This window comes from Juglans regia, chromosome 1, assembly GCF_001411555.2.
Source record: "Juglans regia cultivar Chandler chromosome 1, Walnut 2.0, whole genome shotgun sequence".
In the NCBI taxonomy this organism is placed as follows: domain Eukaryota; kingdom Viridiplantae; phylum Streptophyta; class Magnoliopsida; order Fagales; family Juglandaceae; genus Juglans; species Juglans regia.
Window position 1 is genome coordinate 15,134,816 of NC_049901.1, and position 22,452 is coordinate 15,157,267.

At 34.6% G+C, this 22,452-nt stretch overlaps 4 protein-coding genes across 7 annotated transcripts; 2 read left to right on the top strand and 2 right to left on the bottom strand.

Annotated features, from left to right (window-relative positions):
• Window positions 1-1,503: 1,503 nt before the first annotated feature.
• Window positions 1,504-2,429, top strand: LOC109010624. Its single transcript, XM_018991506.2, has one exon. It carries the CDS (start codon window positions 1,689-1,691, stop codon window positions 2,199-2,201), a length of 513 nt encoding a protein of 170 aa, XP_018847051.1. The 5' UTR covers window positions 1,504-1,688; the 3' UTR covers window positions 2,202-2,429.
• A 184-nt stretch (window positions 2,430-2,613) lies between these two features.
• LOC109007103 (BTB/POZ domain-containing protein DOT3-like) lies at window positions 2,614-8,569 on the bottom strand. Its single transcript, XM_018986644.2, has 6 exons — window positions 8,407-8,569; window positions 8,131-8,200; window positions 6,758-7,644; window positions 4,055-4,313; window positions 3,812-3,940; window positions 2,614-3,280 (listed from the first exon to the last, which is right to left on the bottom strand). The coding sequence occupies exons 1-6, from the start codon at window positions 8,547-8,549 to the stop codon at window positions 2,933-2,935; spliced, it is 1,836 nt and encodes a 611-aa protein (XP_018842189.2). The 5' UTR covers window positions 8,550-8,569; the 3' UTR covers window positions 2,614-2,932.
• Window positions 8,570-13,210: 4,641 nt separating this feature from the next.
• Window positions 13,211-16,337, top strand: LOC109007102 (ras-related protein RABH1e). The gene is made up of 6 exons (XM_018986643.2): window positions 13,211-13,435; window positions 14,224-14,294; window positions 14,617-14,705; window positions 15,076-15,187; window positions 15,574-15,664; window positions 15,880-16,337. The coding sequence occupies exons 1-6, from the start codon at window positions 13,319-13,321 to the stop codon at window positions 16,021-16,023; spliced, it is 624 nt and encodes a 207-aa protein (XP_018842188.1). The 5' UTR covers window positions 13,211-13,318; the 3' UTR covers window positions 16,024-16,337.
• A 199-nt stretch (window positions 16,338-16,536) lies between these two features.
• LOC109007101 lies at window positions 16,537-22,223 on the bottom strand. 4 transcript variants are annotated; one of them, XM_018986638.2, is made up of 7 exons: window positions 22,015-22,223; window positions 20,624-20,738; window positions 20,456-20,514; window positions 19,242-19,526; window positions 18,960-19,041; window positions 18,096-18,204; window positions 16,537-16,816 (listed from the first exon to the last, which is right to left on the bottom strand). In XM_018986638.2, exons 1-7 carry the CDS (start codon window positions 22,084-22,086, stop codon window positions 16,738-16,740), a joined length of 801 nt encoding a protein of 266 aa, XP_018842183.1. In that variant the 5' UTR covers window positions 22,087-22,223; the 3' UTR covers window positions 16,537-16,737. The 4 variants fall into 4 exon arrangements, with proteins under 4 accessions (XP_018842183.1, XP_018842185.1, XP_018842187.1 ...); XM_018986640.2 differs by having other exon boundaries at window positions 18,960-19,032; window positions 22,015-22,173; XM_018986642.2 differs by lacking the exon at window positions 18,096-18,204 and having other exon boundaries at window positions 18,960-19,032; window positions 22,015-22,173.
• Window positions 22,224-22,452: the final 229 nt, after the last annotated feature.

The following is a 22,452-nucleotide window of genomic DNA, read 5'->3' on the forward strand; positions in this document are numbered from 1 at the left end:
TCAGTTTGTGGATTTATTTTTGTGTAATCACTTTGTGGCTAGAGTATTTCTCTAAAATTATACTATTGGATAATTCTTTTGAGGCTTTGACTAATGTGATTCATTCTTTTAAGAACTGGCTTACGGCAAGTAATAGTTGGCACACAGATCTATGTAATTGGTAGACATTTTTGTGTGAATGACTTGGGGGGATCCTTCTTCTCAAATTTCTTTTTTATCAAAAAAACTATTACCATTATTAAAGTGCTAATTGTAGAAAAACATTTCGAGCAAGATTGCTCGGGGTTTTTCGTTGTTCATTCACTTCTTACAACAACTTTGCTGCCAGTTCATTTTCGAAAGGAAACCGCCTTCATTGTATCTCTTTTTGGCTCCCTCACTGATCCTTTGTAACACTTAGAAATGGTATTTGTAATTTTAAAATGTGTAAGAGCACTCCCAATGGATTCTTCATCATATTCTTTAAAATACATCATCAAAACTCACTTTTTCTATTATACATAATGACTTTTACAATATATCATATATCAACTTATCTATTTTTTCTTTATATCATTTAAATATTATACTTTTAATATTTTTTATTCATTTCAAATATTTTCTTTAACTATTAATGATATCCTCATTTCTTTTGATATTTGCAATATATCTCCATATACAATGTCATATAATTATGTTCTATTTTAAATTAATCTAAATTTATAAGCTAAACCAAAATATAAATTAATTCAAACAATAAAAAGAATAGAATATAGAATGAAAATAAAAAACAGCAAATTGTGATCGATGGAAGACGAGCGAGCAGACCCCATCTGTGAAGAAGGGAAGACGCGCGAAATAAACAGATAGGCTGAAATGGATTAAAATAAAATAAAGTGAATTTCGGTAGTGGAGAAGAAAGTACACATATGAGAGAGAAATGATTTTAAAATGATATGCAATGGTGAACAGTGCAAACTAAATGTAGTGGTAATACTGTAGCAAACTGGAAATTATAGATGAAATATATCATCTGTTGGACAACACTTTTAGACTAATTTCTTAAAATTTTAGAGAAATATAGGTTCTACATAATTTATTGGGAGTGCTTTAAGTCTAACGTACTTTTTAAAAAATGTAGATAGATTTAAAACTTACATGAAAAAATTATATTTTTAATAACAGATTCCACTTTTTTTTTTAAAAAAAATAAATCTTATATACTTTAAAACTGTAGCAACATTACTCCACCTCAATATATCACAAATACACAAGTCAAGTTAAAAGGAAGGAATCTTGAATTGTCACCATTACAGTACGAGGGAAGCTGCTGGCAATTCAGAAGATTTATAATTTGGTTGAATTTGTAAGTTTATTCTGTGAATTGCTAAAACATTTTTCAATGGATAAATATTGTAAATTATCTTTATATATTAAAATAAATTTTAGGGAGTTCTCCAAGGAGTCCAGGTTCGATTGCAGCCTACAAGAACAAAATCCTACAAAAGTGCCCTAGTACAGGTTGTAAATCCACTGTAGCCAAGGCCCGGCCCAATGCAACCCCTCCGTCCTTAGGTAGAACGAAGCAAACGGTGTAGAAGATACAGCTCTCCCTTGCGCTGCCACTGCTCTACCCCCATCGTCAGCTCATCACCACCGCCTCTCGAAAACCCGTATACACAGTAAAACGAAGAAGAGAAATAGAAAACATGGGAAGCAGATTGGGAAGACGAGTGGTCCACATGGCCAACCTACCAATCAAGCTGCTAATGCCCAGCACCTTCACCAACATCCAAGAGATCGCCCTCAAGACCATCCCTTCAGCCTCCAAGATCGAAATCAAGCGCGTCCTTGAGTCTCTTTACGGCTTCGAGGTCGAGAAGGTCCGCACCCTTAACATGGAGGGAAAGAAGAAGAAACGTGGCGGCCTGTTGATCGCAAAACCCGACTACAAAAAGGCATACGTGACTCTGAGAAACCCGCTCTCCATCTCGCCGGAGATGTACCCGATTCGGATAATCGAGGAGGATAAGCGGCAGATGAACAGGCAGTCCAAGTCGAGCGTCGTCGAGGAGGGCGAGGGGAAGAGACACTGGCTCGATGAGAAGGCTAGGGCCGAGAAAGCGGGTGAGAGATTTGGCAATCGAGGTCGTACCGGCCAGCGGGGCGACGTGGCCAAGTTTCCGTGGAGCAGTATGAGGTCTGCTGCTAGTTCGAGGTAGAATGTTGTGAAAGGTTATATTTTGTATGTTTTTATGGTTCTGTTGAGGTTAATGGTCAATGTGATGGTGGTCGTTTAATGGTTTTTAATTTGTGAATCCTTTCATAGATTAGAATAAGAAACTTATTTAAGGCTAAGAAGAGTTAGAAAAGCCTTTAGATGGATCGTGGAGCATTGAGATTTTGATGAAGAGAAATTTGCTTTTGATATTGATGCCAAATTGTTGAAACATGCGTGCTTGGTGCTTCTCTCAGAGTTTTTGCTAACGGAACATGCATGCTTGTGTAGTATGCATTAAAAGTGGGTGATATTGAAGATTGAAGAGTGTAAGCCATTTGCAATTCCTAACATTTTATCAAATTCTACGGCATTATCAGGAGATAAGCTCATGACGAAAACAGAAAAATACATAATTTGAACTTAATTTTGAAATTTACTCTTGAACAGATCGAACATTTTGCTTGATATGTAACCAATGCTACCAATGTAGCATTAAATCTGGAAATAGTATATGACCAAAATTATGATCTTCTTTTCTTCATTGTCTATCCGATTTTATGTGCATCTGCTATATTTTTTTGCGACTGGGCAAGCAATATAAGGCAGATAATCATCTTTCTCTACTCCTTGCATAAAGAAACCCACTGAATCTGGAATTGGAGTATGCATAATCCTCACAAGCCTTTTGATGTTCTTAGCATCTATGGTACAGGATGTTTGATGGTAGACAATTTATGAGAGGGATAGCCTTCGTCTGAAGGCTTTGGGTCTCAGCTGTCCATCTCTAGTTTCATCCCCATCTTTTGCTTGGAAAGAGTTTTTTATCTTCCTCCAACTGGAACTCCAACCTGATACACTCTTTTGCTTGTGGCTTCGATTTTCATACTCCCGTTGTAGATCAGAGTAGTCACTCTGCAACTCTGCCATTGTCATCTTTACTATTTCAAGCTCTGCCTTGAGAGTCTTGATCTCTGTGTCTGTAGATGACTGGTTTCCCGCCTGTTCGGTGATATTGCCACTTGGTGCTGGCTCCTTCTCTACCATTGCTGCCCTCATCTTTACTTGCTCTGAAAAGAGCACCTGCATGGCTCATCTTTCTTCCTCATATGAGACATGTTAAGTTTGATACATTGAGCTCATGAGCTTTATATATGTTGAGTGCCTATATGACCAGACCTTTTTTTTTGGATTGCATCTTTTATATCTGATATGTCTGCAGGGTGCTTTGCTTTTGGCATGCTTTCTTGTAACAGCTATAGATTGTTGTATGGCAGAACTAGAGAACCGTAATGATCACCTTTTTATGAGGTATTGAAATTCATCTTAGACTTTTGTAATTATGCCATTTATCAGAGGTGTCTTCTATACTACGTATCTCTGAAGGATTGTTGGCATTACTTTGTAGGAGTGATGATATTTGGCCTGATGATAATTTTTTATCTAACGCTAGTTCTTGGTATCTAGTCTGCTCCTTTTGTCAATTGACGAAATAGCTTATTTCAAAACCAATTAATCAATATTTTGTAGGATGTAAAAGATTAACTATAATGAATTAATGAAATACATATGAGTGTTATGCAAGTAAAGATCTAGAATTCATAAAAACTATACCTGGACAGCAGTTCGTAGAGGCAATCGATCATTTTGTGCGGCATGCATGCATGCATCAAGAGACAATTTCTCACAGTTCATTATTTTGCACAGTCTTCTCCGGTCATGCTCAAATAGTAAAGGATGAGTCTGAAATGTATATTATATTATAGAGTTCCAAAAGAAAAAAAAAATGCTTTAACCTCCTCCCCCAAAAGGAAGAAGATATAAGAGAAGGCGAATGAGAAAAAGTTAACAGGTAACCTTGAGATAGGTGTCGATGGCTCTGTAGAGTCCATCGTCGCATGTTCGAGCATTTTCTGGCAATGCTTCAGCTAAAACTTGAAACTTAGTGATGGAGAGATTTTGGTCTCTTGCAATCTCTGCTAGGTAATTGTCTAGGAGCTTACTAATATTACATTTCCCGGACTTCTGATGCTGCTGCTGCTGTTCATGCATCAAAAAATATTCCACTATCCTTTGCACAACATCTGTATCATGCATTTCACATTGTTCTGGTGAACTGCACCAACCATATGGAAAATTAACAAGGAAGTATTGTTAACTTGATGGAGGAAAATTATTAGATAGTCCTGGAGTATATATGATGTGGTACCCTCATTCTATCATTGGATGCCTTGTCATTAAAGTTACTTATAGGAGTCCTAATTTTTAATAATATGTCATTCTGTGATAGGATGAAAGTACCATTTTTCCAAGACTGTAATGCCAAATTATTCAAAACAAATGGGGTGTACAAGATCATTTCCAAGGTGCTAGCTAATCGTATGAGTGTGTTGTTGGATAAAATTATTTCGAAATCTCAAAATGCCTTCGTTAGGGTGAGACAAATTCTTGACTCAGTCTTAATTGCTATGAATGTTTGGATACTAGAATTAGATTGGATGAATCTGGAATTTTGATCAAATTGGACATGGAAAAGGCATACGATGATGTTAGTTGGGATTTCCTTTCGTTCTTATTTGGGAGATACGGTTTTGGAAAGAAGTGGTGTATGTGGATCAAGCATTGCATTTCGATGTCGAGATTCTCCATTTTGGTGAATGGCACCCCGGTTGCGTTTTTTAATAGTTCACGTGGCTTGAGACAAGGAGATCCGTTATCCCATTTTCCTTTTATTCTAATCATGGATGCTTTGAATAGAATGATTGAAGCGGCAATGGAAGGAAGTTTCTTGTTGGGTTTTGTGGTGGCAGATGAGTCTCGGAATTGCTTAAAAGTATTACATCTTTTTGCTGACGACACTTTAATTTTTAGTGAAACCAATCAAGAACATCTTCATTCATTGAGAGCCTTGTTGTTGTGTTTTGAAGCAGTTTCGGATCTCAGAATTAATTTAACCAAGTCTGAAATTGTTTCAGTGGGCTCCATATCCGATATTTCAGATTTGGCTAACATTTTGGAGTGTAAGATATCTTTGCTGCCTTTGAAGTATCTTGGTCTTCCTTTGGGCACTCCTTACAAATCTGTTTTGACATGGGATGGGGTGATCGAGAAGATTGAGAGAAGGTTGGTTGGTTGGAAAAAGTTTTATTTTTCTAAAGGGGGGCGAATTACTTTGATAAAGAGTATGTTGTCTAATCTTCCCACTTATTTCCTTTCTCTTTTCTCTATGCCGGTAGGGGTGGCAAATAGAATTGAGAGGATTTTTTGGAATTTCTTGTGGGGAGGTAAAGGGGAGGAAAGAAAGTTTCACTTGGTAAGTTTGGAATAGGGTGTGTCTAACAATTTCGTGTGGAGGTTTGGGGGTGCGTAATTTGATGCTCTTTAACAAAGCTCTTCTCAGGAAATGGTTGTGGAGATATCATTGTGAGAGGGATGCATTATGGAAAAATGTAGTTGATGTCAAATATGGGAGAATGTGGGGAAGTTGGTGCTCTAATGAAGTAAGAAGAGCGTATCGGGTGGGTTTGTGGAAGTCCATTAGGATGGGTTGGGGGGAGTTTGTCAATCATATTAAATTTAAGGTGGGCGATAGAACAAGGATACATTTTTGGCTTGATATTTGGTGTGGGGATTCAGCCCTCAAGACTGTTTTTCCTTCCCTTACCAGGATTGCTAGGGACCAAGATGCTGAAGTGGCTGATTCCCTTTCTTTCTTGAATAATAATCCTCAATGGAATGTTGAATTTGTGAGAGATGCGCATGATTGGGAAGTGAATGTTGTCTCAGATTTTTTTGGAATATTATATGATTTAAAGATTGTTCAGGGAAGGGAGGCTGGCTTGCTGTGGGTTCATGCAGGAAATTCCAGGTTTTCGGTTAGTTCCTTTTATAAGGTGCTAATAACCTGCCATTGTGTTTTTCATTACCCTTGGAAATGCACTTGGAAAGTTAAGGTGCCTAGTAAGGTGGCATTTTTCTGTTGGTTGGTGTCTCTTGGAAAAATTCCGACCACGGATAACTTGAGAAAGTATGGACTTTATATAGTAGATTGGTGCTTTATGTGTAAAAAAGATGGTGAATCTGTTAACCATTTTTTTCTTCATTATGAGGTGGCCAAGATTTTGTGGAATGAGATTTTTGGTAGGACGGGAATTGCTTGGGTGATGCCAAAGCAAGTTGTGGATTTTCTTGCTTGTTGGAAAGGTTTTGAGGGAAAACAACGTGTTGCTACCATTTGGAAGGTGATCCCCTTGTGTTTGATGTGGTGCTTATGGTTGGAGAGGAACAAGATGTGTTTTGAAGAGAGAGAGCACAATGGGAGAACTTGGGGAGTTTTTCTTTAACACTTTGAGTCTGTGGGCTAAGGCTCTTGTATCGAATGGAGACGATTTTCTCGATTTGCTTTAGTCTTTTTCAGTTTCTCGAGTGTATATGGGTATTTTCTCTTGTATACTTCATGTGTACTTAAGTTATGCCTATTCTTGGTAATAAAATCTCTTATTAATTATAAAAAAAATATATATATATTCAAAACAAGAGAGAGGAAGTAAATATACTCACTTCACCAGTTTGGCATTTCTATAATTAGGAATCAGAAGATCATTGACATTGGCATCTTCCAACATCATCCCAACTCTCTTCTCAAGCTCTGAAATCAGAGCTGGTGTTGCAGAACATACCATTGCCAACCTTAACATCTTGAACAGGAACTTACATGAAACAGCTTCTTGCTGAGGAGGAAGTATACTTATTAGGCTTTCAATAATTGTTTTTTGCTCTTTGCTGTGTCCAATGCCCCCTTCCTCGTTCCCACCATAAACACTGAACTGCAGCTCATTCTTTCCATACCCAATACCTCTTAGTCCTCCTAACTCGATTTCCATACCTGGAAACCATCTGTCTGCATAGTGCATGATACATTTACCTATGATCTCTGGTTTTGTTCCTCTTGCCTTTATTGCAGCTATAATTCTAATGAAATGGTCAATTCCAAGGGTAGCCACATAATCAAACCACCAGCCGCCTTCGTTAGCTGCATCTCCGGATGTTGAGATTTCTCTAGAAGCCTTCCAAGCTATTGAGTCACAGCATCTTCTCACGATTTGGAGATTTTCAGCCCATGGAGATAAAGTTTCACAGGATTTTATAACTGTAATGGTGTCTTTCCATGAGGAAAGTACTACAAATGTGAGGAAAGCCTCTGTCTTGGCAATGAGATTTCCATCTTCAAATTCTTCGGTCATCTCTAGAAATTCTGATGCGCACCTTAGTGAGGCTATGTTAGTAGAATGAAAGTCTACTGGGAGACCATAACAGAATCTTAGAACAGCTGCAAATGTTTCTGATCCTCCTGGGAAGTTTTCAAGCTTGAGGTCATACCCCATATTTGAGATTGAAGGCTGAAGTTCTAATCGGTGTATGTAGCCACATTTTGACACCAAGGGATACTGTTTTGGAAGAAATAGGTTAGTTTATACTTCTGGCTATTTATATCTTCCCTTTAGGCATCTCGATTGATATGAAAAAGTCTTATCCAAACCCGACGAAGAAAAACTAGCATTGAGGGAAAAGTATGGTATTGTGAAAAAAATAAAAAAAAATAGCATTAATTTCACCTTAAAATTGTGAAAAAAAAAAATATTTAGCATTAATTTTCCATGAAATCTATCTAACAACAAAAGTAATTGTGCTACTTTTATACATCCATTTGTGTATAATATGCTTCATATCACAGTTAAGGTATTCAATTCCTCTAATTAAAATTAGACTGAGTGAAATTGGTATCCCAACGTACATGAGGATGGCATGTATTTATGCTTAATATATTTTTGTTTTTGAAAGGTATGGATTGTAGCTTTCGTTTAGCTTGTTTGAATGAGAGTTTTTGTGAGTTTTGAAAATTGAGTTGTATCTTCTGTGTTGTTGGTACTTACCTTGTGAACATTAAAGGTGATTCCTTGAACTTGGATTGATAAATCTGTTGGCGTTCGAGAAGTGATAAACCTGCAAGGAAGATAACATTAGACGCAGAGATGAGAAGCAGCTGAAAACAAAAAGGATTGGAGGAAAAATGTGTAAAAAACCAAATACTATCTTAGTCTATGCCAGAGAACTCATATTAGCTTAGCATTTCTGTAGAAACAACATGCTGTGGATGTCTAATGGGAAAATGGTGTTTACTGCCAATTGTAAACTAGCTTTTCTATTACCATGAGTGTTCTTTCTTTTCAAAGCTATCATCCATAGCGGCGAGTTTGCCAGGGATCACGATGCTTTGGTCATGAACTTGGTCATTGCCATCGGAATCACTTCCAGGGCTTCTTGGTGGACTCTCTTGAAGTGACTTATTCATGGTAATTCTCTGGCTGGAGAGTGGAGACATGTCATGAGTGACAATAGATATGGTCAAATAATAAGACATTGGGTAGTGGATATGATCTAAATAAATGCCTGAGAAGTAAGTATGTGGTTGGACTAGGAGTACCTTTATGAGGGTTGGTGGATTGTTCATTTTGTTCCTCTTTTTGCATCCACTGTCACGAAATTCGACTGTGACACTGGGAGAATTAGGTCAGTGTAATGTTAGCTATGGCATGTTCATTTTGAACCACATAATTAAGCATGGACTGGTACCAATAAATGGTTGTGTGGCTCAGACAAAACTTGATTGTTTCCGGCAATTAAAGCACATAGATATGTTCTCTTAATTATGGATCTCTTAAAATAGAAAAATGCACAAACATCCGTTTGAGATTTTAGAGATTGAATGCATATGATAATTGTATTTGGTGATCACTTTCGACTTCTTCGAGTTCCTGCATGAAATAGACAGGATGCTATCTGTTTTTCCTTGGTTGAGATATAAATGGATCCATCCAGGAACACCCTCTGGAATATGAATGGGCAGCATTAAAAATGCTCATTGTGTAACTGCTTTCAGCACTATGTGCTTTTGCTGTGTGGTAAAAGAGTGTTCATGCTTGTAAAAATTAGTAATAGTTGTGTGGTCTGACAAATGAGACCATTTTTTTAAACTCGAAAAAATTTAATTGTAAGCGATTATGTGCACTCATTTAATATGATTGGTCATAAAGTAAATTTTATTGAAAATAATATTAATTTAAATTTAGAATATGAAGAAAATAATACACAGATGGACGAGAAGGAAAACATTGGGGTATTGGGGTTCAAGCAAGTAGCCCAAACGTTGGTTCCTTTTGCTGAAAATTCCAAATTGTAAAGACTATTCTGTCCTTTGTTTTAAGAGAAATGTTAATTGTACTTAAAAAAAAAAATATAAAAAGCTTACTTTTTCTAAACATCAGCCGTTGATATGCTGAAGATTTTAGATAAGTCTTGTATGTTTTTTATAAATAAAATTTTAAGTCTTGTACGTTTTTTATAAATAAAATTAAAAATATACGAAGAACTACTCTTATTTTAAGTTTTTAACAGTATCTGGTGGAGGCCTTTCAGGTGCGGTACTGATTTTTACTTTTCATTGGACATGAGGCCAACCTTAGCGTATGGAATGGATATTTTGTCTAAGCTAATTTATCTGTGAGTGCAGCAGCCAGCAAGCAACCGCTTAAGATCTGTTCTTCAGGTTCGGTCCTAAAATATTGGCTGGCGTTGACCGGGAAATCTCTAAGGCCTCGATTGCTTTTAGAAAATATTTCATCTCATCTAATCGTTATAACTTTCTTAACTCCTAATATAAAATAAAATAAACAATTCAACTTTTTCAAATCTTAAAATAAAAATAATATTAAAAAATATACTCTAATAATATTTTATTCAATTTTTTAATTTTAATCTTATCTCATTTCATCTCATCCTGAAGTCTTCATTGAAATGGTTTGGTCGTTGGGGATTGCTAGGGACACCGAGACGTTCGAGAATTGTAAAATTTACTTTTTTATTTTGTATATTTTTTTAAATATTTTTTAAATTATTTTAAATATTTAAAAAAAAATTATAAACTTATTTAAAAACACTTCCTTAACAATTAAGTAAAAAAAAAAAAAAAATTGATAACTTTTATCGGGATGCATCATTTCCCTTTTTCATTTGCTAATTTGAGGGATTCTTTTTTCCTTGATTATGTTAGATACCGTAATTAGTTTTGTAAGTATAGGACATTCTTTTAAAATTTATTATTAAAAAATTAATTTTTTTATATAAATTTAATATATATATATTTTAAATATACAATACATACTCTATAATTATAAATATCCTTTAACCCGTTTACCTTTATCGTGCATGCATTCGCTTACAAATTCAGGCACGCATTTATTGGTCTAAAACTTGCACTTTTTTAAAAAATTATTATTAAAACAAATCTGCTTTTGGATCAAACCCCGATCTGCAATCATTTATTCATAAAATTTTTCCTTATGTTAGTGTGTAGGTAAAGGGGCACGCCTCGTAAGCACAAGGATTCTTTCCCTGTATTTTATAGCTGAGCATCGCCTCATGCAGGTAGGGTTCAGCCCTACTTCGGCCCCACGTCTGCCTCAGTGCCTTTCAAGGGTGAGATTCAACGTTTTATTTTTTGGAGAAATGATATATACAAATCGCAAACGTACGAGTATTGCGCAAACTTTTTATAAAAATTAATCACATCATAAAAAAATGTAATTTTTTTTTTTTATGAGGCTCTTGTTTCCGCAAAAAAACTTATACAAAATTTTACATTTAAAATTTAAATAATATTACGTATAATCGTAAAATATATAAATGTTATATAATTATTTTTAAAAAAATAAAATTTATTATTAAAAAATTAACTTTTTTTTATATAAATTTCATATTTATTTATTTTTTAAAAAAAAATTATATAATATTTATATATTACACGACTGTAAATATTATTTCTCTTAAAACTTATATATACTATTACTCTTGTTTTACAATTTGAGAATTAAGAGTATTAGCATTGACTTCATCAAAAGTCTAGTCAAATATAAAATTTGATGAATTTTATTAAAATAGGGCTGCATTGAATTAGTCAAATAGAGAAATTTAAAACTTTGAACTACAGTAAATGTATAGATTTCTTCAAATTTGAAGGTCTACTATTCATTCATTAAATCTATTTTTTATTTACTTTTAATCTCTAAAAATCTTTTTTATTCACATTTAATCTCCAACCGTCTTGTAATAATAATGTAAGAATCAAATTAAATTATTAATCAACATATGATTAGTGTAATTGTAAAATATAAAAAAAATAAAAATATTTTTATTCAAAAAATAATATTATATTATTATTTTGATAAATTTAATGACTAATTTAATGTGGAGTTATAACTAGAAAAATTTTAGATTTATAGAAATCATGTACTTTTTATCAAATTTTAAAGATAATTTTAATGATTTCAATGCTCTAAAGTCAACTGACACAGGGACACTGATCCATTCTGGACGGACGATAATTTTTTTATTCGTAACCCGCCCTCTAACCAAAGTGTCAAAATCTCCTTTTTACTCCTTTTTATTCGTAACCCTCCCTTTAACCAAAGTGTCCAAATCTCCTTTTTACTCCTTTTTATTCGTAACCCTCCCTTTAACCAAAGTGTCAAAATCTCTAAAAAGAAAATGAAGATGATTTCTTCTTTTCCTATATTCTCCTCTTTATCAAACACAAATCAAAACCAGAAGATCAAGAGAAGAACCATTAGTCAACCAAAAACAATAAAAATAAGCAAATTAACTAATAATCCCAAGTAATCCACACAGATGCAACAAAAGATTATCCTTTGCCACATTTTATCATGAAAAAGAAGAAGCCATTGGAATGAAATGAGAAGAGGAAATCGAAACTCTTTGTCGTTTATATTTTTTTTTCCTTAATTCTCATTTCAATTATTTTCTAAAATGACTGCACAATGATTATTTAGAGTCATAATAAAAAGAAAAAAAAATTTTAATTTCAAATAATGTGGAATTTTATTTAACACTTGTGCTCACTCAACATGGAGCATTGCAACTCGCAGCTAACTTCAGTAATACGTTTAAAAATAGAAAAATTCTATAAATCAGAAATTGTTGCTTGCTAATCCCACACCCCACACTTGACGTGTGGGGTTTTATTTTATTTTCTTTTTCTTTTCTTAGCTTAAGGAGAGAGAGGTCGGAGAGAGAGAGGTCAATGAGAGCTTGAGGAGAGAGAGAGAAATTGAGGGGAGAGAGAGGTTTAAGGTGATAGTGATGAGTCTGACATAAAGTTGAAAAAAATAAAAAGTGTGAGATATGGAATAAAATAGTAATTGATATATAACAGAGCTCTTAAAGATAGGTCGAGATTATAAATTAACTTTTACTTTGTACAAATTTTAAATACTTTAATAGTTCGAATTTCAGTAGCCTAATACAGGGTCATATATATTATATATATTACAAAAATCGTAGTTTTGAAATTTATATAATCCCAGAATTTTTTCTTGTATACAGTATCTTTTCTCTAAAATGGTGGGTTAACAATCAGATTGAGAATACCGTCTCTCTACTTAAAAAATAATAATAATAAGTTCTTTGATTATAGGCACTTGGTTTAAAGGTTGTTTATTCCAATTGAATAATGCTGAATGCTGATCCATCCCGGATCCAGACGTATTACAAATAAGAGTAGGATTCAATTAATCTATATTTCACAAATGGACATATAACCGTAGAAGTTCTATAACTATAAAAAATTTATTACAGTACATTTATAAATTTATATATTCGTTAGATCTAATTTACTATAAAAGTAATTTTATAAATTGATATTTCACATCAAGTTACGTTAGTTTATGAATCTATTTTGTGTAATGAATAAATTATTTTTTAATGAATAATTATTTTATTTTTCAATTATAATATTATGTTATAAAAAAGTAAAAAGAAAAAAAAGTATAGGGGCAAATTTGGACATATGGGGAGATTTGACCTTTTGCCGTCTTCGTCGTGGTTGGCGGTTTCTCCTCCCGAGTCTGCATATAAATAGATTAAACTCAAACTCAAAACATTCTTCGTCTCTTCTCTCTCTCTCTCCAAATTTTCAGAGAATTTCTGAGATTCAGATCTGAGCAATCTTTCCATCGCCTTCACTTTTCTCACAATTAGAGCTGAGAAATGGCGACGGTGTCCCCTCTCGCCAAATACAAGCTCGTTTTTTTGGGCGATCAATCCGTCGGCAAAACCAGCATCATCACCCGCTTCATGTACGACAAGTTCGATACGACCTATCAGGTTCCGATCATTCCTCTTCCTCTCTATTTTCCTCTCTTTTCCGTTCAAGCCCCCTATGCCTTCATTTGATGGTCTATATAGTTGGAACGATGATTTCATTCGGTTCTTGATCTCTGTTCTCTGTTTTCAACGCTGTTTATCGAATTCTCAGTCATGTTAGAAATTGCGGCGTATTGTGATTGATTAGTTTGAGAGTAATGGCGTTTTGAGATTGGCCCTGCATGCTAGCAATGATTTGTTCTTGTCGTACTAGTTCTGAATAAAAGTTAATGCGATTGAAGGTATGCACATGGAATGTGTGCATAAAAACTATCTTTGGCTGTTAACCATTGTTTGTCGGGTTTTTTCTAATGTCTTGACAAATTTTCTGTCCTTTGAGGAATTTATTATAGTTGTTGCCTTCTTCCATTTTTTTTTTTTTTCCTTTAAAAGGTATTTATGCTGAGTTTAGTTGAACCAAAGTTGACCGTTTATCAGATCGTGTGGTGTAATTAGTTGTACCGATTTTGGCTTTCAGGGAAAACAAAGAGATAAGCATGTTCCTTGTTGTCAAATTGTCAATGCTGATTTATGTACTCGTTGGATTAATATAAATCGTATTTAGTTGCTACTGCTAAAAAGATAAAAAGACAACCGAGCACAAAGTTTTGCATTGGTAATCTAAACGAGGTTTCAGCCAATGTTTCCCCTAGTGTAGAGCTGATTACTCACAATTAGCTTCTATGGAGCATGCTAAACTTCCATAGTAACAAGCTTTTGCCTAATGTTCGGCTATATATAAATTGCAGGCCACCATTGGAATTGATTTTTTGTCGAAAACAATGTACCTTGAAGATCGGACAGTTCGTTTGCAGCTTTGGTAGGATGTATCCCCAGTTCTTCTAGTTTTTATAAGCATGTTGATTTTTATGCTGGCCCGTGTAGTATAACCACTTGTTATATCTTCATCCTTCAAATCCTTATAAAAACCATCATTTATAAAAACATGGTGGTCAGAGACACAGAGTTGCCAAGCAAAGTTCATTATGCTTTATACATTTGTGATTAACATTTGTTTGCAGACTGTCTAATAGCTGATTATGGTATCGCAGTATTATTGTTTTTGCAATCCTTCTATGTATGCGTTATGTATCTACAAAAATTTTAGTTTTATCAGTGTAATATTATATTCAACTGCACAGGGATACTGCTGGGCAAGAAAGATTCAGGAGTCTCATTCCAAGCTACATCAGAGATTCCTCCGTTGCTGTAATTGTCTATGATGTAGCAAGTGAGTAGTAGGTCCAACTCAAAAGAGTTTGCTGATTTTTTTAGGTTTCCTTCTTAATACTCCTTGCAAGTTTCCTGTGTCAATTTGAATTCATTTCACAAGGATAAGTATAAACTTTTTTCTCCACGACTTGGACTTTTTGGTGGTAAACAAATATTTTTGTCCACTTTTTGTAAAATGTTGACTAGATAAGATTTTCATGTGCCTATATCTCTCGTTATGTCTAGGAAGGTAGATCTTGTCTCGTTACGTAACCTACCCTGCATGAAACAGCATGTGATCAAGTGATTGTGTTTCTAATCTTCTCCCAAACATGCTATGCATTGAAAAATATAGCTTATGAATTCCTGACTTAGCCATCATCGTGCAGATAGGCAATCATTCCTGAATACTAGTAAGTGGATTGAAGAGGTACGTACAGAACGGGGTAGTGATGTCATCATCGTCCTTGTTGGGAACAAGACCGATCTTGTTGATAAAAGGTGAGGAATTAACAAATTTAATATCTTTTTCTGGTCTTCATGTCTCAATTTCTATCATAGTAGGTGACATTGACCTATTTCTCCACTTGGTTCTATAATTCTATTAGACTTCAAAAAACTTTCTTTGCAAGATGGTATCAGGTTATTTTCTGTATGTCGTACTATAACATTTATCAAATAGAGCTTAATAAACCCAATTTTGGTATCATTCGTACATTTCCTGTTTTGTTATGTTGGAACCTTTTAGGAAGATAATCTGGTTATTAACTTATTTGCTAATAAAAATAAGTCACTTATTTTCTAATGTTTGAAAGTTACTTTTGCCACGGTTATTCTATTTCCAAAAAAGTTGTTCTGATTATGTTGTTCTGTGGTGATTCGAACAGGCAAGTTTCAATAGAGGAAGGAGATACCAAGTCTCGGGAGTTTGGAGTCATTTTTATAGAAACCAGTGCAAAAGTAGGATTCAACATCAAGGTGAAAGATTAAGGGGGAAAAGATCCTTAATTACTCCATATCTTTTTCCTAGTGGGACATTTTTAAGTCCGTATGGACTAATATATCTACTATATCCTTTCAACTATGCATTATCTCCTCTGACACGAACATAGCTGTCTGTTTTTGTTTATAGCCATGTTTTTGGGTTTTTTTTTTCCTACCTTTTTCATAACTCCAGTAATTTATTACTGCAGCCTCTCTTCCGTAAGATTGCTGCTGCCTTGCCAGGGATGGAAACCCTTTCTTCCACAAAACAGGAAGACATGGTCGACGTAAATCTGAAGCCCACTGTTAATTCATCCCAAACAGAGCAGCAAGGGGGAGGTTGCGCATGCTAGAGAAATGTAATTGTTTCAGAAGATAAAGACAGAGAGAGGCAATTAGGACATGGAAATTCAAAGAGAGAGATACATCTACGGCAAGATAAAGTAGCAGCAGCAGATATGATGATGCTTTGTGTTCGCGTACCATCAGGTTGTTTCTTAGTGTTCAGGGAACAAAAGGTAGAAAAGGCTCTGTTCTAAATTACCAGATTTGATCATTTTGAGAATCTTCGTTACCATTACCATTTTTTTTCTGCAGTAATCATGTTGTTAGTGTCTGTAAACTGTATTCAGAGTTTCATTTATTACAGAAGATTTTCTTTTCATCACTTATTCTAGGACTGGCTGGAGAACAATGATTTTTCTTTTTAGAGATCACCTTATAGATATATGAAGGTTTCTGTTGAAACTGGCAACACTAACTAGATATGAAGATTGAGAATGACTATTAGGAGTTACCTGGTTAGCACATGAAATAGGTAAAGATTAGGAAGAAGAGAGCTCCAAAGATGCGAAATTACAAAAATATGAAGATGGCGATAAGCCCATAAATAGTCAGATATCACAAAAAATCTAGTAGAAATGTGAATGATACTATGTACAGAGAACACTCAAAAACATGTTTATATGAACAATAGGAGAAAGGGAACTCCAATGATACTTCTCAAGAGAAGTTTATAAAAAAGAGCAAGATGAAGCATGAATTGGAAGCAGAGGAAGGCAAGACCTTCAGACACGAGCATAAGCATCACCATTCTGCCTAACTTTCAACGTTAGATATATCAGTACCAATGTTCCCAAACTTGATCTAGGAAAAAAAACAGAAGCACACGGTTGAGTCAAATGGTCAGTACAAGAAGAAACAGAGAAGGGATAAATATAGACGAGGCATTTAGAGTAATTGAAAACCTTTACAGTAACTGCTAAATTGTTAGTATTTAGTTCAAAGAATGCATCAAGTTACTTGGAAAGTGCCCCATCAACCAAAAAAACCCTTTTGTACAAAGAACATCTAAACCTTAAACCATAGAAGTTCAAGTTTGTCTTCTCGTTTTGTAAGCAGGTATGACCTTTAGTTACAGAATGTTTGACCGAGTGTAAGGTTTCAAACCATAGGGACCCACTTGCCAGATTGCTGGTGATAATAGAATGTGGTCCTATAATTTCTAAGTGATGAGTCATTCGCTTGTTCAAAGTCGCAAGTGTTCAATGGAATATGATCCTATAAGTAAGTTACTATAATTTAAACAATATGATGACAACTCAACAAAGCGGAAAATGGAAGGTAATATAGAACAAAAGGGAGAGAAAAAAAAAAAAAAAGGTTGAGTTGCTCTCAACTTGACTAATAAGCCTAGCCCCGATAACTAAAGGCTGCGCTGCTGCAGCACAGTTTTTTTAAAAAAGAACTTCAGATTTTCATGTCTTCCTTGCAGCCTATTCTTCTTCACCTTACAGGAATCCACATTCTATTTTACATACAGTGTCCTCTAATATTATGCTCCTTGATGATCAATCCGTAATAAAATATGGTCACCCTTTGCTAACTCTCGGTAACTCTTGTAAAATTTCAGCAGCAGGCCACCGATCCGTGCACATGTAAAACTACAATTTATGCTTTGGTACTAATTTTAAGACGAGTATCTCTAAGAGTTTAAAGTTCAGAAGGCATCATCATGATTATTCTGGAACATAAAAGGTTGATTATTAACATTAAAATGAAATGCTCTGGGGGCTCAAACCAGATCTTAGTGGAAAACACTACTGTCGCTACTATATGTCATGTTAATTACAGTTCCACCAATACATTTTATATAACCCACCAATGCAATTTTTTTATCAAGTCAATTATTGATTTAAAACTGCCATATATTTATAGTACCAGTAATATTGTGAACAGAATAACGAAACTCCAGATTATTCTATAACTGGTGGGATCTTTTTAAGATGTTAGCAGGATTTTTATTTTTTTATTTTTTTATTTGGAAATGTTGACAGGAAGCTAATATTACTCATATTAGGGAGATTACTTAATGTATGAGACAAACTTTTAACTACATTCAATTTCTTGTGGATCTGGAGCTTACAAGATTGAAAATAGGAGAACGATCTTTCTTGAATCGAATGAGGTGGCACGTTTATATTTCCTCCATCGATTATTTGAAGTATCATGGGTCCTTTCATTCCCTGATTTATCTGTTAGAGATGACAGTTGAGAGACAAATTAAGTGCCTATATGTAAACCAGTTAAAGAATTCGGTAAGTGTTTGGGAAATCATGTGAGAAGTTAAATATATGTGTATTAAAAACTAAAATAATTAGCAAATGCTTCAGAGTAACAATGTAAGAGAAATTGTAGAGAAAATCAATAGAATATGAAATATATGTGCCCTACAAGGAAGTTCACTTAATTTTGAGATGAGAAGCAATGAAAGATTCAATACGTCCAAAATACTACAATCCGAGGAATATGATAGCAAAGACTCCTGATAGAAGTTGATGAGCTATATTAGTATGAAGGGTTCCAATCTGACTAGTGATACAAAGCAAAGGGGTCATGACCAATAATTCTATCTTCAAGTTCGGTCAATATTGGAATTTTTAGTGTGTCTCAGTGCTATTATGTTCATGTTTGCGAACTACCAGCTCACCATTCCGCAGAATATAAACCTAATATGAAGTTATATTCTCTTGAAAAAGGTGGGTCAACCAAATCTCATGGAGTTTTTAGTATGTCTCAGTGGTATGTTCATGTTTGTGCACAACCAGCTCATTATTCTGTGGAAAATGAACCTAATATGAAGTTATCTTCTTTTAAGAAAGGTTTTTATCATTCTTTGATTTAAACATGTACAGATTTAGTAAAGCACCACATAAGAGGTTAAAAGACGAGTACGATGAAAAATATCACAAAGAAGAGAGTAAATGAATGGTCATAAATGCTCATATACCTCTTGAATTGTTTGTCAAAAGTTGCACAATTTTTCCACCTATCTTAAGGCTTGCCTGTCTCCACAACACCTTCTGCAAATGCTTTAAGCCATTAAGTACAAACATTAGAGACAGGAAAACAGTTGTCCAAAAATGAAAGAGAAACTAATTAATTAAAAATCAAATGCTTTTACGGTCTGAAATTTCTTTACATATCTGCTATTGTTGGTCTGATATTAACATACACTATTTTACATCATCTAAAGGCTATACGATAAACAGATGAGCAGATAAAAACTTACAGTCAGCACACCCTCACTTTTCAAACTTTCAACAGTTTCATCAGTAGATTTGGGTGTTTTTGAACTTTCCTTTTCAATATTTATGTCAACAATGCAGGGGGGAATAGCATCAGCACTGTTCATTTGAAAGTCAATGCAATTCTGGCAATTCAATTGTGCATCCAAGCACATCTGATCATTTGATGGGTTAGCAACTTCCAAGAAGCTTAGAAATGCCAACTCCGAAGCACATTGTGGATCGCTGCCTTCATTGGACAACACTGAAATGCTGTAGACGTCTTGGCCCTGCAAGAATGAGGGACTCAAAAATCTAAACAGCATATCTTAAATCATTTCCAAATGCTCATTTTGGTTTTAAATTAAACATAAAGTGGTAAGAATAAAAGAAATGGAACCAAGGGGGCTCATGGGCTGTGTCCACAAACTCTTTGACTAGAAAGATAACAAAATTGGCCATGTTTGGGAAGTGAGATGAGTTGAGAACATCTCATCTCATCTCATCTCAAAACTTCTCATAATTTCCTTCACAAACATCACTCAAGCACAAAACACTTTTCATTTTAAACCTTCAACTTTTTCATCTAATCATTACCTAATCATTACAACTTTCCCAAAATTCCAAACAAAACACAAAAAACAATACAACTTTTTCAAATTTCAAAACAAAAATAATATTCAAACACTTTTTTAACTTTATAATATTTTTATTCAACCTTTTCTCTCTCATTTCCCAAAACCCAATAAAACATCTTAACTCAAACAATTTCTACTATTCACAAAATTCTCATCTCATCTCATCTCATTACCCAAACATGCCCGTGATAAGAACTGAAAATCTACAATCAAGAAAGATGACTGTAGCAAAAGTAACTCTAGCATAATCCATGTAAAATTTCATTGCCCATGAGGGTCTTCTTATCATCGATGCCTTACCAAAAGCAAAAGATTAAATTTAAACACAGTATTCAGGATTCGCTAAAATGTTATAACAGCTTGGTCTAGCATCCTTCAAGAACCTTCTTGCATACGACGTTTGAGTGAAATGCCAAATTAACTTCTTTTTTTATTTGTGAAATGCCAAATCAAACATACTCAGTTTTAAAAAATTTGCTATAAGAAGCAATGCATTCATAAAAATGTGCTTCTGAATGAAAATTCAATCATTTTTAAGCACCAAACTCCCCAGTACCACAACATTGATGTGGGAAACTTACATTTGAACTGTGAAATCTTTCTGGAAATGAAGGCCCCTCAAGAAGAATTGGCAGAATGTCTGCAATGAATTGTTAAGATAACCATTAAAGATACATATCAAAACAAAAACAGTAAAGATGCTAACACAAATAAGGTACTTCACTGGGAAACTGATTACGTGCAATTACCTATAGAACAGTGCTGGCTGATCTCATCAAAACTTGGCTCTAGTAGTTTGATACATGGACAGCTGACAGGTGGGCTGCAACTTCCATCCAGGATGCCCTTGATGTTCTGTTGGCACTGCAAATAAGTACGTGTCAGAGTCATGCATGAAAAAGAAACTCTAATTAAAATACGTGACTTATATACGGTACCACAATCATTAAAATCAAAATGCCATCATCACAGTGGGAAAGTTAGTATTTGGCTAAGAGTTTAGATGGTCATTCCATCTTATTGCAGATACAAAGGTTGTGGCCCCACTGGAGGTGGGACAATTCGGTATCCAAAGAAATCACCATAAAATTGGACTTCCGCTATATTTGTAACAGCACAAAGGAACAATTTTCCTACAAAGCTAGATAATAACCAGAGCACTGTCTTGCCAATAGGAAAAGCCTAAGAGACATCTGGAAAATCCTCCCAACTAACAGAATTCTCAATGCAAAATAGAAAACTTCAGGCAATCATTAGTGGTTTCGAGTCGAAATTCTCATTCTTGCACCACATGAAGAGAAGATGAAGTCCATTGAATCAGCAAGCCTTAGTAGATATAAGTTTAGAGCGTTTTAGCAACACAATAGTGATCAAGTTTTAGTGACAATAACTATTGATCTACAGCATCGGATTGCAAAAGCTTGACATTAGTACAATTATTTTTTTTATTGGCATAGGGTGTTCTAAACAAAGTCCTGGCTAATTCGGGGGTCTTAGACCCTTGACAAGGAGTTTCTCGCAAGTATACATCGATAATTTAAGAGAATATTCTCTCATTCCAATGACCTCAAGAGTGTACAGTAGTTCAGTATGTACAAACAGAAGCCTTTGGCACACAAAATTCGAAGTTTAACATGCCGATTCAAGTCCAGAAGAAAAATTACTTGTGAATGCACTGGATTAGAGCATAATTGGAGAAGTAGACCATGTCAATTCCACATTTTAATTTGACGAAATTAAAAGAGAAATGCATCCATAACAAGCAGTCACAAAATTCAGTTCTTAGTACAAAAAATAAATAATAAAATTAATTTTTAGATATATGCTACTGGTAGCTGTGGAAAATGAGTGATTAATTTTTTTTTTTTTTTCCTCTCTAAGTTTCAGTAATGAAGAAGTCAAATGAGTGAAAACTCAAAATTCTGATTTCGTTTTGGTTTAACTTTTCCTTTTTCAAGGTCTTGGCAAATAAACCTTGCAGTGTAGTTTGGACAGCGAGCAGTTGAATTCGGAATGAATAGTGAAAAATGAGAGAACTAAACTGGAAATGTAGCTGAAATCAGAGATCCAGAGGTTGAAATGGTTGGAAATTGTGACTCACAAGTAGCTTAAATTTCGAAACGCGAATAAAAAACTTTACCTCATCGAACGGAATCGCAGCCATTGCGTAGAAATCTGCAGGGAGACTGTGTGTAGCCGTGGGTTCGGTCATTGGAGACAGCCTTTTATTTCAGATTAAGACGAGAAAGAGAGAGAGAGAGAGAGAGAGAGAGGGATGAACGTTACGTGCAAGAGGGGCTTTTTCTTTTTCTTTTTTAATAGCCAAGAAAAGCTGCTGATTAAGAATTTAGGACATCGACCGTCGACGACGTGACAAAATACTTCCATCTCGCTGTGACCAAATTGTCCTCCCCTTCTCATACAATGACTCCTTTACCTCTTCTTATCTTATCCTTCCCCTTCGTTATCATGAATAAAATATTACTTTCTATTTTTGCTTTCCTCTCGAATCATCAATTATTTGATATCGAATAACAATATAATAGTTAGAAGGTTTAGAATAATATTATTTATTATA

Bases quoted from the DNA above. Each gene is read 5' to 3' on its own strand.
- LOC109010624 (XM_018991506.2), top strand. From the start codon at position 1,689: ATGGGAAGCAGATTGGGAAGACGAGTGGTCCACATGGCCAACCTACCA.
- LOC109007103 (XM_018986644.2), bottom strand. From the start codon at position 8,549: ATGAATAAGTCACTTCAAGAGAGTCCACCAAGAAGCCCTGGAAGTGAT. The intron at 7,645-8,130 runs GTAAGTACCAAC...CTTCCAAAACAG, and splicing joins TCACCTTTAATGTTCACAAG to TATCCCTTGGTGTCAAAATG. The intron at 4,314-6,757 runs GTGAGTATATTT...TGGTTGGTGCAG, and splicing joins AGAAATGCCAAACTGGTGAA to TTCACCAGAACAATGTGAAA.
- LOC109007102 (XM_018986643.2), top strand. From the start codon at position 13,319: ATGGCGACGGTGTCCCCTCTCGCCAAATACAAGCTCGTTTTTTTGGGC. The intron at 14,706-15,075 runs GTGAGTAGTAGG...ATCATCGTGCAG, and splicing joins AATTGTCTATGATGTAGCAA to ATAGGCAATCATTCCTGAAT. The intron at 15,188-15,573 runs GTGAGGAATTAA...TGATTCGAACAG, and splicing joins ACCGATCTTGTTGATAAAAG to GCAAGTTTCAATAGAGGAAG.
- LOC109007101 (XM_018986638.2), bottom strand. From the start codon at position 22,086: ATGACCGAACCCACGGCTACACACAGTCTCCCTGCAGATTTCTACGCA. The intron at 20,739-22,014 runs GTAAAGTTTTTT...ACTTATTTGCAG, and splicing joins CTGCGATTCCGTTCGATGAG to TGCCAACAGAACATCAAGGG. The intron at 19,042-19,241 runs GTAAGTTTTTAT...AATGGCTTAAAG, and splicing joins AAAGTGAGGGTGTGCTGACT to CATTTGCAGAAGGTGTTGTG.